Source organism: Canis aureus, chromosome 29 (genome assembly GCF_053574225.1).
Source record: "Canis aureus isolate CA01 chromosome 29, VMU_Caureus_v.1.0, whole genome shotgun sequence".
Classification (NCBI taxonomy): Eukaryota; Metazoa; Chordata; class Mammalia; order Carnivora; family Canidae; genus Canis; species Canis aureus.
Genome location: NC_135639.1, coordinates 11,977,969 through 11,996,479, shown reverse-complemented (window position 1 = coordinate 11,996,479; position 18,511 = coordinate 11,977,969). Strand labels below are relative to the sequence as shown.

General features: G+C 48.0%; 2 protein-coding genes across 2 annotated transcripts in view; one reads left to right on the top strand and one right to left on the bottom strand.

Annotated features, from left to right (window-relative positions):
- The first annotated feature begins 7,515 nt into the window (after positions 1–7,515).
- NANOS1 (nanos C2HC-type zinc finger 1) lies at positions 7,516–9,268 on the top strand. Its single transcript, XM_077877460.1, has one exon. It carries the CDS (start codon positions 7,522–7,524, stop codon positions 8,407–8,409), a length of 888 nt encoding a protein of 295 aa, XP_077733586.1. The 5' UTR covers positions 7,516–7,521; the 3' UTR covers positions 8,410–9,268.
- Positions 9,269–12,668: 3,400 nt separating this feature from the next.
- Positions 12,669–18,511, bottom strand: part of EIF3A (eukaryotic translation initiation factor 3 subunit A) — a 36,221-nt gene continuing 30,378 nt past the window's right edge. The window contains exons 20-22 of the mRNA XM_077877448.1: positions 16,570–16,801; positions 15,658–15,839; positions 12,669–13,892 (exon numbers count right to left, since the gene is read on the bottom strand). Of these exons, the coding sequence (XP_077733574.1) occupies positions 13,663–13,892; positions 15,658–15,839; positions 16,570–16,801 (644 nt within the window). The 3' untranslated portion in view covers positions 12,669–13,662. The remainder of the gene's footprint in view (positions 13,893–15,657; positions 15,840–16,569; positions 16,802–18,511) is intronic.

Here is an 18,511-nt window from a genome sequence, read left to right as displayed (position 1 = left end):
GGCCATCACCCCACTTTCTGCTTACTAAGCCAGAGACGCCCCAGGACAGACACCACTGCCAACTCTTCATCATGGATGGGCATTGTCAGGGCACAAGCAATCCCTAGGGAACTCGGGACAGCTGGGAAAATATTATTAAGTATAAGCCAGGTATGACCAGGAGAAGATGTTTAAAATGACTTGAGCAATCTTAAAAACGTTAAGCCCAACAGAGATGTTGATCCACCTATAATCCAAGAGCAGACCTGTGCCAGACACCTACCTGGTCAGCTCAGTTAGGGAGATGCTTTCACCTGAAGCTTTCAAAAGGCCCCATGGGCACCTAGCTAATGGCAAACTTGAGGCCTGCATTCGAGAAGCTTAGCATTTCATGTTTCTGCCTAGAGCCAAAGTGTTGGGCTTTGGGCAAATTAAAAGGTACTTCTTCCACAAGACATCTTTACCCATCTGTCAGGAAAATTGTCATATCAATGCCATTAGAAAAAGATACTTTACTCTGTATCTACCAGAAAACTATTTGAGATTCACTGATACATATTACCACATCTATGAAATAAAAGGTACCCCCTTGGAGGGGGAGCCCTTGTGCAGTGCACAACCTGCAGAAACAGACACAGTAGCTCTGCCTGGCAGTCTGGTCTCATCCCCTTCTCTGACCTTATCTTCCCCCACCCCCATTCCAGCCCTGAGGCCCACTAGAGAACAACCTTGACCTTCTAATGCACCGTTTTATGCATCACTGGAGGACAATCTTGACCTTATAGCTTATCGTTTTATGTATGACTCCTCCACTAGAGGCCCCAGCTTTTACGCCTCCCCTTTTGCAGACGCTAGGCGTTGAAGATGAGCCAGAGAAGGCCGAAGGTCCCATTGAGGGAAACACCTGAGATGGGAGGCAGGATTTGTGAATTCTAACCGAATGAATGTCCACGGGCCAGGAGATGGTAGAGGCCCACAGCACACAGAGAAATCCCACCCACTAACTAGCTGGGAGAAGCTGAGTAGTACACTCTTTAAGCTCCCCCAAACCTCATTTTCCTTTCTGTGAAATGAGTATCACTGCAAATGTGGGACCCGGGAAATTTAACAAAAATCCCCTACCCCTGGACAAGCAGAGCAGGACTGATTCCATTTTGTGCTACACCTGCCACCTCCCCTATGACCCCCACATGACCTGCTTATGGCTTAAGGCGCGGCCCCACCCTAGTCAAGCCACTGGGCACACCCTAATCGGAAATCGGCTCATAACAATGTAACCCTGCTTAGTGCCCGTCAAAACCGCGCGCCGATTCTGACCAAAGTAATAGGCCAGCTCAAGTGGATACTATAGGGTAAGGTGTAATTCAATCGGCCACCTGCGTGTGGACCGACACGACTGTGCAACTTTCTGTGTATCCCATGGGCCACTGGCCCCTACAAAGCTGCTCCGCTGTGTCGGGTATACTTGGACCCAAGCTCGAGCTTGTAAATAAACCCTCGTGTGTTTGCATCGGTGTCGGCTCCTTGGTGGTTTCTCGGATTCGCAATCTTGGGCACAACACAGAACTGCTGGTAAGGTCCAAGGAAGACAGGAGTTCATGCTTAGTACCTCGAAAGAGCTCCATACCTGTGAGCTGCTGTTAGTACTATTACTCCCGGCATCATCATCTGCCCGAGATATCTGCCCTCTGGGCTGTCAGTCTTCCAGGCGTCTGCTGCTTTAAACAAAACTGGGACAACCTGGGGGTTTTTAAGAGGAGACCATGTGGCTGGGAGGAGTGGGGTGGGGAGTGTTACAAAGAGAAAGCATTACTCACTGTACCAAAGTACTTGCTACCGGATAAATAGAGAAGTCTAACCTCTTTCAACTGGAGTTGGTTTTCTTGGGGGACAATCTCTGTCATGCAGCGGAATGAGCCCAGTTTTACCCCTGGCGGCTCCTTGCACCGCCTTCTCCTAGCTGGCCTCCTCCACCCCCTTGGTCCTAAAAGTCGCACAGCCAGAGTACGACCAGGTACTTCCAAGTAGGGACAAATCCCAGCTTTGGAGTGAGAGGGACACAAGTTCTGAGCTGAGCCCTGCTGGTCAAGAGTCACACAACCCTTCATCTGCCCCAGGAGGGCAATCACAGACCCTGCCTCATGCGGCAGTTGTGCAGCACGTGGAGAGGGGGGTTGCATGAGGCGATGCTGTAAAGCACCTGGTCTGAAGGGGGTAGCCCATTGGTCTCAGCTGGGAGACTTTGGCCCAAGACAGGGCAGATGGCAGAAGAGACACTGCAAAGCAAAGCTCCTGCTCCCCGTTCCTTTGGTTTCTTCCCACCCCTGCCCATATGCCACAATTCTGACACGGCTGTCAGCTCCACGTGGCCAGAGCAGCGAATAGCGAATCGTACCTTTTCGACAGAATTACCAAATGCATTTTTTTTTCCACTTTACTACGTGTTTCAAATGGAATGAATTCAGCTGCAAGTAAAATACCTGAGTGGCAATGACTGAGACAATAAAGTTGTTTGATTGTTTTGTGTAACAAGCCACCAAATCATCCACAGAAATGGCCTTGAGGCTTTTTTTTTTTTAACAACTTTTCCGAGGGCACCTGAGTGGCTCAGTTAAGTGCCTGACTCTTGATCTCGCCTCGGGTCTTTTTTTTTTTTTTTAAGAATTATTTATTTATTTATTCATGAGAAACAGAGAGAAAGGGGCAGAGACACAGGCAGAGGGAGAAGCAGGCTCCATGCAAGGAGCCTGATGTGGGACTCGATCCCAGGTCTCCAGGATCACACCCCGGGCTGCAGGCAGCGCCAAACCGCTGCGCCACCGGGGCTGCCGTCGCCTCAGGTCTTGATCTCACAGTCACGAGTTCGAGCCCCACAGCGAGGCGACACGTGGAGTCTACTTAATGAATAAATAAAATAGCTTTTCTGGTCAGCCATCCCCAGTGTGCCAGCTTCTTGTCCTCAGGACTTATCACCTCGGGGCTGCCTCGGCTCCATAACCTGCCAGTGGCTCAAAGAAAGGGAAGCCCATGGTCTTTGTTTCTTTTTCTTTTTTTAATTCTTAAAAAAATTTATTTATTCATGAGAGACACAGGCAGAGAGAGAAGCAGGCTCGCTCTGGGGAGCCCGATGTGGGACTTGATCCCAGGACCCCAGGATCAGGCCCTGAGCCAAAGGCATACGCTCAACCACGAGCTGCCCTGGCATCCCTGTTTCTTTTTCTTTTTAAATGAAGGAGCAAATTCCCTCCCAGAGTCGTCGAACAGACCTCCCCTTACATTTCAGGGACCAGAACTGGGTCACCAGCCCCCTCCTAAACCAATCATGCCCAGGGGAAATGAGATATGTCTGGCTGGATTACACCTGTCACAGCTCAACCCCGGAGGCCAAGGGAGGGACTCATCTGGAATTGGAGTAACAGGCAGAAGGGTAAAGTGCCTGCCACTTTATATGATGAGCCCCTCGAGGATCAGAGGAAGGAGTGGGAACCCAGAGTGGTTAAGTCCCTCCTCCAAGGCCACATGTGACTTTGCAGAAGGGCAAGGATGAAAATACGGCCAGCAGCTCAAGAAGCTTCTTCCACTTCAGCACAGTGCCTCTCGACTAACTATAGCTCACTCGAAGCCTCTGAAGGACAGAAGCCCCACCGCCAGGACTCCCTGAGCTTGGCCACAGGCATGATATGGCCAAAGTCAACCCTGTTGGAGAAGAGAGCCCCCAGGGCACCCAAATGTGCCCAACCCACATACAAGCCCCAAAGCTGGGGGAGCCAAAGCACCTCCTGCCCCAGAAAGAGCTTGGCAGGCAAGTGGGCAGGAACCCAGAGCCTGACCAACAGCATCTCTGTAGAGGCCTGGACCCCTGCCAAGCCGTCCCATTCCCCAGAGCTGACCTCATATTTCTGAAGATCCTCAAGACTCTCAGGCTGGGGGCTGGGAGCCCTGCAGAGAGGTGGGAATGTAGAATCCAAGAGCCCACCCCACCGCCCACCCCTGTCCTGCCAGGGCCGTCTGCCTGTGTTTTGCAGGCCCCGTTCCAGAAGAAACTGAGCAACACCCTCTATCCTCCGGGATGAGGCCTGTCCCAACCTGCCTTCCTGGCTCCACCAATCAGAGGGTATCTCTTGAAGAAATTTTCACACTCAGGCATTTTCTGTCCGTTTTGTTCCAGACTTCTGAAGGGGAACGAAAAACGGGCAGACTTCATCATGGTGCTAAGACCATCTCTGGAGTCCGTTCCGCCACCCCAAGAAGAGCTGAGGAGCTCCTGCCCAGCTGAGATCTGTGCTTAGTGGGAGCAGTAATGGTTTACTAAAGCCACAGGGGGCCCTGGCACCGGCTCTGGCCTTTCTGCGGTAACAGCGAAAGTCCCAGGACACTGAGACCACACGTGCTGGGGAGGAAAAAAAAAAAAAAAATCCTGGGGCATCCTGGTGACTCAGTGGTTGAGTGCCTGCCTTCGGCTCAGGTTGTGATCCCGGGGTTCTGGGATCAAGTCCTGCCTCGGGCTCCTCGCAGGGAGTCTGCTTCTCCCTCTGCCTATGTCTCCGCCTCTGTGTCTCTCACAAATAAAATCTTAAAAAAAAAAATCCTTCATGCACTCTGCCTCCACTTCCAGACATTCTTTCCAGGAAAGACCTTGTTTTCCAAAAAGCTTACGGTGGGCAAGGCAGATGGCAGATAAGGGGAGCAGCCTGGGGAAAGGGCGAGCCCCCTAGGACACAGGAGCTCCCTTCCACCTCTTTCCGGGGCATCTCTTTGCTGTCATCATGACCTACCCACCCAGCCTGCAGCTCCATAGCAAGGCATTTGCTCTTACCCTTCTTCACTTAAAAGTTTTAATTCCACCTTGTAAACCAAACCAAACAAATAAGAAACCCCCACCAAGGGCTAAAAATCATGTGGGAGAGGAAAGGTCTCACTGACTAGCCATGCTCTCTTTGGCCCGACCAAGGGGAAGCCGGCACAGCAGCTGGCAGTTTTCAACCTTCCTTACACAAGTTTTTCTGAGAACAGTGGCTCCCACTCCTCAGAGCTGAAAAGTCTGTGTACCTTGAAAGTATGCGAGCTGCAGGGCTGTGCGAACCGAGTAGAATTTTCCATTTATAGAATAATAATCTTCATACCACTCTAGGGGCCGGTGTTCTCGTGGTAAGAGCTCAGAGCTCCGTGTCAGCAAACCTGCCACGCTTCTGCGGGCTCTTTTTATTTATTTTTGGTGGGAGAGGGGGAGGGGAAAAAAAAGGAATGACTTTTTAGCTTGAGTGCCAACACAAACTTGAGAAAGGAACTGGGTTGGCAAGTGCAGAGTATTACTGCCTGGTTTCATGACTTAAATCAACCGTTAGCGAGTAGGAGGTGAGGAAGAGGCTGAGAAACATATCTTCAAGCCTAAACGCAGACAGGTGGCCAGAACAGGCATCATGTGACTGCCCGAGTCCTTCCCTGTGCCTGTCACCTGGCTTCTGGATTGCTCCCTGAGGGCAGGGGTCCAAGCAAAAGGCAAATGGCCCCATCTCATTTCTCTTCTTCCACATTTGATTTCTGCTGATGCACACACACACACACACACACACACACACACACAGACTTGGAGTCTGAAATACCTTCGGGGTCCATGTGTAACAGGAAGGTCACCCAGCCATTCGTCAAAGGGCCTAAGTTCTAGTTCTGGCTGTGACGTATGCACTGTGTGACCTTAAGAAAACCTTCTCTTCTCTGGGTCTCATTCTCTTCATCTATAAAGTAAGGTTGGACTGAATGATCCCACAGGTCCCTTCCACGGCTGACATTGATTCTCTCGTTCATTCTAATGGCAACCGGTGCCAGCATGAGGTTCTGGGCAGCCCCTCTGGGCCATTCTAAACCTGCTGGATGGGGCCAGACCCAAGGGCATAGCCTCCTGCCAAACGAGGGCCGTCAGCACCAGCTGCCCCCACCCCGCAGCCCTGTTTCAATAGCCGGAGCCCACAGCCAGAGCGAGGAAGGAAAGTCCTGATCCGCCCGCCAGTCCCCCGGAACCCTTAAGAAGTCTTCCCAAGGGATCCCCGGGGGGCTCAGCGGTTTGGCGCCTGCCTTTGGCCCAGGGTGTGATCCTGGAGTCCTGGGATCGAGTCCCGCGTCGGGCTCCTTGCATGGAGCCTGCTTCTCCCTCTGCCTGTGTCTCTGCCTCTCTCTGTGTCTCTCTCATGAATAAATAAATAAAATCTTTAAAAAAGGAAAAAACAACTCTTCCCAGTCCCCAAAACCTTTCCTACGCTCCATCTTGTAAAAAGCGTTGTCTCTTGCGAGAAGGGCATGACCACCTCACATCCTCCTAAAAAACAAAACAAAACAAAAAACTTCCAGTTTATCTTCCATTGTTTTCACAAAAATATTGGACTCATTTTAAAGTATCTAACTGTGACGCTGAGCATGCTTTTCTTTTTCAAGCTGCACGTACAGCCTCCCCGACCCCGGGGGTGTGGAGCTCCGCGCACACACACCAATCACGGCCCGAGGGTGGGAGATTTTCTGGCCCGACCCCCTCCCTGCCTAAGTCAGGGGCTCACGGCCACCCCGGCTCTCGGCACACCTGTTGGGAGTCGGCTGCGCGCCTTGGGGAAGTCCTGATGCCTCCACCGCTTCCTAAGGCAAGAACCATAACCTCTCTGAACCTCCGAGGCCGGCGCGAAGCCTTCCCGGGCTGACAGCTCTCCAGGGCGCTGCGCAAGGGGAAGTGAGTGCCTCGAGCGTCGGGCAGCTCCGTCTCCACCACCGCATCCCCAGCGCGCGCCAAATCCTGCCTCTCCGGAGCTTCTCCTGCTGATGCTGGGGCGCGGGGCGGGGGGGGGCTCTTCCGAAGGCTGACCTGGGGCATTCAAGGCGGGAGGTGGGTGCGCGCACCTTGGGGCATCCCCCCATCCCCGTGCCTGCCCGTGTGCTCCGCGAGTCTCACCCCCGGGCGGAGGGAGCCCCAGGCCTGGCCACCGGCTCCAAACCAAAGCACGGCGCTCGGGCGAAGATGGGCCGCGGCGGCCGGCCCTCCCCTCCCCTCCTGTCCCCCGCTCTCCTTTCCCTTCCCTTCCCTTCCCCTCGCAGCCCCGCAGGCAGGACACGCCCCTCCCGCAGATGGACCAATCGGCGTCCCGAGCGGCGCCCGCGGCGCAGGGGGCTCTGGTCCGCAGCCAATGAGCGCCCGGGCCCGAGGCGGCGCTAAGCCCGCCCCCTCGCGGAGTGAGAGTCGCCGCAGCTGGCGAGGCTGGCGCAGCGCAAGGGGCGCGGGAGCCGCGCGGGCCGGACCGGGGCGCGCGCACCGCCCGCCCGCCGCTGGCGCGCCCGCCTCCGCTCCGCCTCCGTCCGAGGCGCGGGCGGGGAGGCCGGGGCGGGGTAGCGCGGGGGCAGGGCCGCGGCGGCGAGGCCGGGGGAGGAGCGGGGCCCGATAAAAGGCGGCGAGGCGGCCCCACCCCGCGGCAGGCCGGCGGGCAGGCTCGGCGCTTCCCTTCCGTGCGGCCCGCGCCGGCCGCGGGGAGGCGGCGCGCGCGGCCCGCGGCCCGCAGCCCGCCCATGGAGGCTTTCCCCTGGGCGCCCCGCTCGCCCAGCCGCGGCCGCGCCCCCCCGCCCATGGCGCTCGTGCCCAGCGCCCGCTACGTGAGCGCCCAGGGCCCGGCGCACCCGCAGCCCTTCAGCTCGTGGAACGACTACCTGGGGCTCGCCACGCTCATCACCAAGGCGGTGGACGGCGAGCCACGCTTCGGCGGCGAGGGCGGCGGCGGCGGCGGCGCCTCCGCCTCCCCGCCCTCGTCGTCCTCCTCGTCCTGCTGCTCCCCGCACGCGGGGGCGGGGGCGGGGGCGGGGGCCGGGCCCGGGGCGCTGGGGCCGGCGCTGGGGCCGCCCGACGACGACGACGACAGCGACGGCGACGAGCCGGGGTCCCGGGGCCGCTACCTGGGCGGCGCGCTGGAGCTGCGCGCGCTGGAGCTGTGCGCGGGCCCCGCCGAGGCCGGGCTGCTGGAAGAGCGCTTCGCCGAGCTGAGCCCGTTCGCGGGTCGCGCGGCCGCCGTGCTCCTGGGCTGCGCGCCCGCCGCCGCCGCCGCCGCATCCGCATCCGCCGAGGTGGCGCCGCGCGAGGAGCGGGCCCCGGCCTGGGCGGCCGAGCCGCGGCTGCACGTCGCCTCCGGGGCGGCCGCCGCCCGACTGCTCAAGCCCGAGCTGCAGGTGTGCGTGTTCTGCCGGAACAACAAGGAGGCGGTGGCGCTCTACACCACGCACATCCTCAAGGGCCCCGACGGGCGGGTGCTGTGCCCGGTGCTGCGCCGCTACACGTGCCCCCTGTGCGGCGCCAGCGGCGACAACGCGCACACCATCAAGTACTGCCCGCTCTCCAAGCCGCCGCCGCCGCCGCCGCCGCCGCGCCCCGCCAGGGACTGCCCGCCCGGGAAGAAGCTGCGCTGAGCGCGCGGGCTCCGGGCCGCCCTCGCCCTCGCCCTCGCCCTCGCCCTCGCCGGGGACAGCCGCGCAGCTCGCCGCCGGGCCGCCCGGGGGCGTGCGGGCGCCTTCCAAAGCCGGCGGCCGCGCGCGACACTTGGCTGCCGGGGAGCCGGGGAGCCCGGACGCTGCGATCCCCGTTTGTCGCTCTCTACTTTCTAGTTTGTGCACATCCGGACGGAGGAGGCGGGGTGTGGATCCCGCTACCTGAGAGGGCAGCTTGATGGCGCCGCTTATTTACTGTAGACGTCCGATCTGTTTGAGATGCGCATCAGGATGCATGGTCTCGATCTGCTCCCTGGATGGTTAGTTTTACCGAGGCACTTTACTAGGTCTAGAATATTTTTTTAAAAGCCTCATAACTGAACTGGAACCTGGCGATTTTATGGAACTGTCGGCAAAATGACTATTTTATTGTTTGGAAACCGTATTTCTTAGTTGTCCTTAATCGGTTACTCGGATTCCAGGTGAAGCAAGCAAGCCCCCCACCCCCACCCCCCGGGGCAGCATCACCGTTTTTGAGAAGTGAAGGTTTAGTAAACTTTCCAGTATTAATTTTGTGTGGGTAATTCCCTCCTTGTGGCTTGTTTCAGTCTTGGCTGGAGGTGTAAAAATGCACAATCTGTAGCAAGTAGAATACGGCTCCTTATCCTTTCATGTACCAGATCTTTTTATGACTGAACTAGCAACTAGCATTTCCACCTTGAAAAATTGTGCCAAGTTATAATCCTATTGTGTATACACTTGGAAATTGGTGCTGTTTAAAAACTTGATTTGTGTATTTATACAGTAACCGTATATATGAATTCATTTATCTTGCCTAGAACTTTGCTACCTGGCCTTTTGTACATGCACACCCACCTCCCCATTTCCCCGGCTCTTTAAAAACATTTGCAACATTAACATCAAAAGGGAGCATATTAGTTCACGCTGCTCAATTTCAGAGTTCCCAAGCAGTGTAAAGCTCTTTCCAGCTGTTGCCTCTCAAACTCAAATGAAAGATGCGGTCCTTTGAGCTCCGGAAGGTTAATGTAATAACCTGTGTTCAAGAAGGCTTCACTACGGGCTGTGTCTGGCTTTACACTCAGGCAGTCCTCAAACCAGAACAAGCATTGATTGTGGAGTGGGGGGTGAAAACAAGCAACACGGCCTCCCTCGTGCTCCCTTTTTCCCTGAAGACCCTAGTCTGTTTCTGGAATCCCGCCATTTATCCACAATTGGAGATCAGACCTTAGGCAAAACCCTACTTTACTGCCCACCCCTGTTTACAGCCAAGCCAGATGCCACACCGTGGCTTGTAACTACCCTCAGGACAGATACAGGAGGCAAAAACGGAAGTGAATTAGGATGAATGTACATGAAATGTACAAAATACATGGCTATCTATCTGAAAACAGTCACAAGTATATAGATTCAAGGAGAATTCAGCTCCTTTATTAGACGTTAGACTGCTTTTACATCAAACAGCTTCCTCCATGGCAGACTGGCTTGAATAGTCCCTTGAGCGTATAAAAGATGCCGAGGTGAAGACTGGAAGGCTTTGAGCCTTTTTGGTCAAAGGAAGGGGTGTCAGAACAACGGGGGAGAGGTTCAGGCAAAAAGTACACTGGCTAAGAGAAAATCCATTCCTGCTAGTCTAGCCTCAGACCACAGAACTTAAGTAGCTTAATAAAACCATGTAATTCTCGTGTTGTGCTAGAAAATGTACCAGTTTAATTTTGGCCTTGGAGAGTTGTCAGGTCAATAGGAATTCCTGTTACCTCTCCTACTGCCCCTTCTACACCTTTTCAAAGATCACCCCAGAAACCAGGTATTCTCTGGACGGAGTAGGCAGGCTAAGTACTTTGTATTTTCAAAGGACCAAACAGTCCTTTGAACAATAGTGTTAACACGGTTTCTAAGGTCTCAGGCATGTGGCTTTGACATACTCAATACAAGGATCCCAAGTGAGATGTGCCTACTATGAATTTGATACTGACACCATCCCTGTTTTACCAAAACTGAACATGTTGAACATAGAGTTCACTTAAGTCTTGAGAGTATCCAGAAAGATATCTGAAAGGCCTTCTACAACTAGTCTGGCAGCCATCATGTTAATTCATTTAAAACAGTCATATCAGCCCCTCTCAAATTTGTCTTTTTCCAGCTAACAAAACATTGGGAGTTAAAACATACACAGAGAATATTACTATGGTTAATCTTCTAGAGATCTCAGGAAAAGTATACTAACCACACTCTAATCCACTTAAGAGCAAACCCAGAACTCTCAATCTAAAACTTTAAATACTTGCAAAATTAAATTTAGGGTATAGGGCACCTGGCTGGCTCAGTGTGACAAGGCACATGACTTGATCTTGGGAGTTTGTGAATCTGAGCCCCACATTGCCAAGTAGAAGTAGAGTTTAATAAAAAATTCAGGGTAAAAGAAACCCAACTTCTAAAGTTTAAAAAATACAATTAGTGTGACAAAGTTGTCATTTTTACAAGACTATGCCATATATTTGGCTAAATACAATGTATAGAATCGTCAAAAAGTTTTACCAGCTGTACAGGCAGACTGCCTTACCCTGTCCTTTTCTGTAGACACATTTGCAGTGAGTAGCTTTTTATTTCTTCGGATTTTAATTTTCCTATGCAGTCCTTTTTGGAAGCTGCAGAGTAACTCTGATTACAAAAAATTTTGGCCTACATTGTAAATACCCAAAATTATTTTAAAACTATACTACAAATATGTGTGCCTCAAAGGAAAGGGCAACAAAGTTTCAGTGTTAGTCCTAACCTTCTAGTCTGTGCTTAGCCACCTGACGAATTCCTTCACTTTCCAGTATCCAATATGTCAGACTTGTAAAGTTAGAAATAAATCTACGGTCAAAATATCTTTGGTGGGCAGCCCAGGTGGCTCGGCGGTTTAGTGCTGCCTTCAGCCCAGGGTGTGATCCTGGAGACCTGGGATCAAGTCCCACGTCGGGCTTCCTGCATGGAGTCTGCTTCTCCCTCTGCCTGTGTCTCTGCCTCTCTCTCTCCCTCTCTCCCCTGTTTCTCAAAAATAAATAATCTTAAAAAAAAAAAATGAACCAGAGAACACTTAAAAAAAAAATCTTTGGTAAGAAATGAAACACAGGTAAGACACATAAAAGCATCCAAACACATAGATGCCAACCTCTTCCTGGAAGCCACTACAAACAACTAAGGGGATGTAAAAAATCTTTTCTGGGCCACTGTCTCCATCTGCAGATCCATGTATATTAACAGCAATGGTGTTCTTGTTTAAAAATGCAGAAGCCACTGGGAACATAAAGATAATCTAAACACAATGAGTAGGGTTAGATGTTCAGTTTTCCATTGATACCTGTGAATACCTGAGGAAGGAGGTGGCTATGAGGCCTTGAGTAGAAACTTAAGAGCAGGACCACAAAGCATCAGGAGACTCTTCTGCCCCCTTTCTGTGCTTGGGATTCCAACTCCCAGGACAAAGAACTTTCGGGCAGCATATCTGGGAAAGGGTAGGTTTGCAGACTAGCCTAGGAATCTAAGCATCAGACATGCATCCATTAACTCATGTAAACAAATCAGTGTAAATGAATGGTCCCCTGGGGACAATCAGTGCTGTCACAGGTATAGTCCTGTTCTAATGACTGGAGACGCAGCAGGTTACTGCCCCAAGCTCTTTAATTTGTTAAAAAGAAAAGGCCCTCTCCCCAAAGACCTTTTAAGATTTCCACTTGTTTGAAATACTAGATATTAAGAAAATTAAATGTTGAAAAAAGTGGTTTCCATCACTGTTAACATCAAACAGAAAAGGCTGCATCTGATTATTTTTAAAAAAAGCTTCAGTACTCCCTCTTCTGGCCTTATTAAATAGCTGTGCCAACAGGAGTTCTCACCTCCGCTCAATCTTGGAAGTAATTCACATGTCTGTAGCCACTATCAATTTGCTACTAATATTCTCTAATTTCAGAGGAATACTGAAAGAGTAAACCACCCACCCACCCACATATACAAGCTCACAGAGAGGACAGCGTTACAAGGAAACTAAGGGGTTCCTCAATTAAGGAAGGAAACATCCTAGCCACATTTGTTTTCTACTTGAGTTATTTTTTGCTCCTAAATACGGAGACATTTAATGTCAACCAAAAAAACTCAAATTCAACACAATATACAAAAACTCATCATTAGTAAGTAATAAAAACACTTTGGCTGTAACTACAAATCAACACCAAAACAAATTCTGTAAGTATTTTATTTATCACTGAAGAAAAAACACAGCAGCAAGTTCTGTGTTGGCTTCAATAAGACCAAATTAGTTAATCTCTGACATAGCTACGACATTCCAAAATTGAAGTCAACACAGTCATTACTACAAATTACTTGTTGAAAGAATCTATCCTGAAGAGAAAGGAAATTAGGAAAAAGAATTTAAACAATTCCTCCAAACCACACATTTATAAATATTGTCATATTTAAAATGCTTGAAAGGCATGAATTCTCCATTAATGGAAAAGCAGTTTGCTATTGGCAACAGAAAAAACTCAGCAACAGTTTTACCAAATGCTTTAAAATTTAAAAGCTTTAATTGTTTTGGATTCACACTTGAGCAGTATTCTTGTCATTTCAGTGACTGCAAATTGCTTTATACTCACCTCTCAAGTAAAATCTACAGAAAATCCCACTGTATCCAATGTCTGTAATGTTTACTGCACTTATAGCGAACCTAAAAACTTTCTAAATGTAGTTAATATAGTAAATACCTCAAAATATCTAGAGGTATGTCTCAACCGCTAATGGTGTGGAAGTCGTTTCAGCCCCTGCTTTGAAGAGTCTTCAAATACATTTTCTTTAACAGAATCATACCTCATTCCAAATTAATATAGTATTTCAAAAACAAAAGAAAAAGATCAGTTCTATACCAAGATACAGGTGTTACTCCATACCTGACGGGTTCACATTTTAAATTTATTTTTTAGTTTTTCTTTTTTGTAAACAAATGATTGATGAAATAATGCAACACCTTAAATTCCAGAAAATGGCCTGGCAGTCCAACCTCCTGTGGACACGGTGCACGATCAATCTATTATAGAGGATTAATACAAGTTCATGCTTTTTGTGTTATGGTGAGACAACATTAAAGAATCCAATTTAGACTGGTTGAAGCACAAGTATAATAATCCTTGAATGTGATCAAACATATGAGACATAAGTCTGAATCCATTATCTTGAGATTTAACGTCGTACCGTGGTCCATCCATCTTCATCAGTCTCATTTTTAGTACGACGAAGAGATTCCCTATCTTTCTCAGCTCTCCATGAGGCTTTCTCTTTTTCACCTTCTCTTTCCCTGTCTCGGTCTCTTTCTCGGTCTCTTGAAAGAGCAGGGGGAGGAACACGACGAGGGGCTTCCCGCTCTTCGGCCCGCTCATCTTTCCTGTCATCAGCACGTCTCCAAGAACTTACTAAAAATTTTAATTAAAAGAAAAAGAAAGTAAATTTATACTGTATTGTACTGGTTCAGACTAAACAGAACTTCAACAAAAGGAATGCTTCCAATTACTCAGAAATCCTATATATAAAGGTAACCACAGAGAATCCCCATTTAAAAAAACAATCTAAATATATTTTAATCATTTTGATACAATTTTTGGCAAATTCTTCATAGCAATACACTTGAGAACTCAAATTTGAAACCATTGGCCTGGGAAGTATCCTAATGGTTAAAATAATTTAAGACAAAGTGACAAAAATCTGAATGAAAAATTTTAAAGGGACACCTGGGTAGCTCAGCAGTTGAGCATCTGCCTTTAGTTCAGGTTGTGATCCCGGGGTTCTGGGATAAAGTCCCACATCGGGCTCCCAGCATGGAGCCTGCTTCTCCATCTGCCTAAGTCTCTGTCACTCTCTCTCTCTGTGTCTCTCATGAATACATAAAATGTCAAAAAAAATTTTTTTAATTAAAAAATTTGCTTTTGTTGAGTAAATCATAAAAGCAAAAATGGCCATAAGGACTGCATTATACCTTTACTTTACAGGTATCATATATGAAAAACCCTTATAATCCCATTGTACAAATGAAACATTTAAAGTTTGAGATAAAAAAAAGTTCGAGATAAGTACTTAGTTAAGTGCATTGGCCATTTTCAACATTAAAAAAAATTTTTTTTACTAAAGTTTCAACTGTCACAATTTCAGAGAAAGAATGCTTTACACGGTGCTTACCTACCAAGACTTTACTTTTAAACAACCGACAGGGGCAGCCCTGGTGGCGCAGCGGTTTAGCGCCGCCTGCAGCCTGGGGTGTGATCCTGGAGACCCGGGATCGAGTCCCACATCGGGTTCCCTGCATGGAGCCTGCTTCTCCCTCTGCCTGTGTCTCTGCCTCTCTCTCTCTCTCTCTCTCTCTCTCTCTCTCTCTCTGTCTCTATGAATAAATAAATAAAATCTTAAAAAAAAAAAAAAATAAACAACCGACAAATTATTTCCTAATTACACAGACTTTTTTTTTTTTTTAATTTTTATTTATGATAGTCACAGAGAGAGAGAGAGAGGCGCAGAGACACAGGCAGAGGGAGAAGCAGGCTCCATGCACCGGGAGCCCGATGTGGGATTCGATCCCAGGTCTCCAGGATCGTGCCCTGGGCCAAAGGCAGGCGCCAAACCGCTGCGCCACCCAGGGATCCTCTACACAGACTTTTAAAGCAATATATGTTTACCATCCAATTAGCCTACTACTATACTGTGAATTTAAATATAAACTAACTTCACATAGTGACTACTAAGTTTATAAAAACTGATTTTTTTTTAAATTTATTATTTTACAGAGAGGGAGGGAGAGAGAAAGTGAGCTGGGGGAGGGGGCAGAGGGAGAAGCTCTTTTTTTTTAAAAAAAAAAGATTTTATTTATCCATTCATGAGAGATAGAGAGAGAAAGGCAGAGACACAGGCAGAGGGAAAGGGAGAGAGAATCTCAAGCGGACTCCCTGCTGAGCATGGATTCTGACTCAAGGCTCAATCTCAGGACCCCAAGGATCATGACCTGAACCAAATCAAGAGTGGGGCACTTAACTGACTGAGCCAGGCACCCCAAGAACTGCGAATTCTAAACTGAATATTCATTAGATTACTTTTGATGTTTATACACAAATGAGTGAGGTAATAAAGCCCAAAATTTCCCCAGAAATTACTGTTTTCCAATAGTTCAGCAACGCACAGACCATCCATTACCTTCTTCACGTTCTGATCGGAGAGGAGGTCCTCTTCGGTCTCTGTCATCTCGCCTTTCCCTTAGATCACGGCGATCATCTCTCTCCCGACGACGGTCATCCCGATCCCTATCTTCACGGCGATTTGAATCTCTCCAGCTCGAAGATTCTTCCGCTGGTCCTCTTCTCCACCCTCCTTCATCCCTGGAGCCATTCAAAATGACATGTTAATTTCTGTCATTAGACTCCATGAGAGCACAACCAAGTTGGTGCTCAGAGTTTACAAATTCAACAGGGATGACCCTTTAAATTTATGACTTGATCTCAATCTGATGCCTTAGGTACAGAGGTCAAATGAGAACATCTGTATCTGTGCTGTCCAACACAGCCCACTGTGTGCATGTAGCTACTTAAATACAAATTAACTGAAATAGAAACAAAACATTCCATCGGTAGCACTAACCACATTCCAAATGTTCAACAGCCAAATGTGCTTGCTGGCTACCATACTGAACATTGTAGATACAGATGTTTTCATCCTTGCACAAAACTGTATTAAATGGTGCTGGTCTAGATTAATCACCACAAAGCCACCGAGGCCAGAAGCACCAAGTTAGAACTGTTACCACTAATAAGAATCAAGGGGAAAAAAAAAAAAAAAGAGTCAAGGGGCTCTTAATAATATAAGGGCTATAAACCTGAGTAACTAAATGACAGGGGAAAGGCAATGGACTGGTGAAGATACCTGTGAACTAAAGAGTCCTACAACCTGCAGACAGCCACACAGTATCAGCCTCACTTTCTCAACTTTGTTAAGAGGGGACATTCAGTTGAGGAATGAGGCATACCATTTCTCAAGACTTTTGGGAAAACACCAGAGAGAATGAGAATCCTAACTGTAATTCCACAAAGAGTTCCAATCAGAGCATCAAACCTAGGTCGTCTGAAGCGGTCCTCTCGATCCCCATCTCGTTCTCTGTCCCGCTCTCGCTCTCTCTCTCGGTCTCTTTCTTTCTCTGGGTCCTTGTCATTTTCATCACGATCTTGGTTCTCTCTCTCTCTCTCTCTCTCTTTTTCCCTATCCCATTCACGTTCTTCTGATGGTCTCGATTCTCGAGGTGGACCCCAACTCTCTTCTCTGGCCTTTTCTTTCTCTCTCCATCCACCTGTTTTGTTTTTTTTAAAGAAGCAACATTTTTTTTTTAATTCTCAAAAAAACACAGATTGGTAACTATGAACAGATCTAAATGTTGACATTAATATCACCATTATCAATGCTCATTTAAGACACTCCAGCTTCATTTTTAAAAAATCAAAGCTATGTATCTTATTTTGCAGAATCACAAGGTCCTATTTATGACTACCTATCACTGTTTTTCTAACCTAAAGGGAGGAACATGTAAGACAAAGGAAATTTATATAATCTGGGTTGAGTGTTCCATATGCTGAGATTTCAGATATAAAAATCTTCTGACAATAAACAGACAACACATTTTAAGCAAAAAACTTGTAAAAGTTGAGGCAAGAGCTAGATCTCTGAGAGACAATCTAAATTTAATTAATTTCATTCCTATCTTACAACATTTTCAAAATCTTTATAACCAAAAACTTTTTCAAATTCTTGCCCTCTACCATTTACCACCCATGCAATCATGGAACAAGGATAAATCCTTTGACCAGTATCTCACAGTTAGCCACAGGACACCCCAATAAAGAAACATTATATATATGCACAAATAGATCAAAGGAACAGATTTAAATAAAAACCTATTACAAAGTTAGTAACTATTATTGTTTTTTTTAGTAACTATTATTGTTAATATTTGTATTACCATGTGCCACAGCACTATTCTAAACCTTCTGTATAAAAAAAAAATAAAAAAAATAAAAAAAAATAAAACCTTCTGTGTAATGAACTCATCTAGTCCTATCCATAGCTTTGAGCTAAGTAGATTCCATACTCGATAATTTACCTACTTGCTAAAATGTATTTGTAAATAAATTGCTAACACGAGCACTCAGGCACTTTTATAGTCACCCACAGACACATGCAGAGTGATCAAATACTTGAGTCACCTGCAGAGCATGTTCACAGTAGAGGTCGAACAGGGCAATATTGTCTTCTTCCTGAGGCTCTGATACTTTAAAACAAGTGCCTTTCTGGTGGTCTATTTACTGATAGGTTTTTACCTTTTTGTGCTTTGTTGGCCTTCAAGCACTATGCTAAAGTGCTATCTAGTGGACCACACACAAGAAGGCAATGGACAGCCGTATAAGAGAAATACTCATGTTAGAAAAGCTTCATTCAGCAGTTACAGCGCTACTGGCCAGGAGTTCAATATTAATGAATCAACAACATGTATTAAATACGGTATCTTTAAAACAGAAATGTACAAAAGAAGGCTGTGTTCATTGGTTGACAGAAATGTTGTGACCAGAGGCCTTAGAGAACCAAACGTTGTACTACCTTCCCTTAGGACCAATGGTTCAGTACTCATAGCGACTTCATAAAACATCTACTGTGAATTAATGAGAATCCATGACATTGTTATCTCCATTTTACACAAGGCAAAAGAAAGTCACAGAGCCGGAGAGAGAAATGAGACCAGAAGATACAGAAATATGGGACAGAAACACAAAGGGCAAAGAAAAGGAGGCTACTTGCTGAGATCTGTGTTTAGAATGCATTACTCTGGTTATTGCACCAAGACTAAAACTGGGAGTGGGAGAGCCTGCAGGGACCAGCAGCAGCCAGAGTTGAAGGAAAGAATGATGGTGGCTCAGACCCAAGTGCATGCAGGGGACAAAGAGAAATGGGTGGATCTGAGGAACTAAAGAGGTAGAACTGAACTAAATGAAAGATTTAACATAAACGA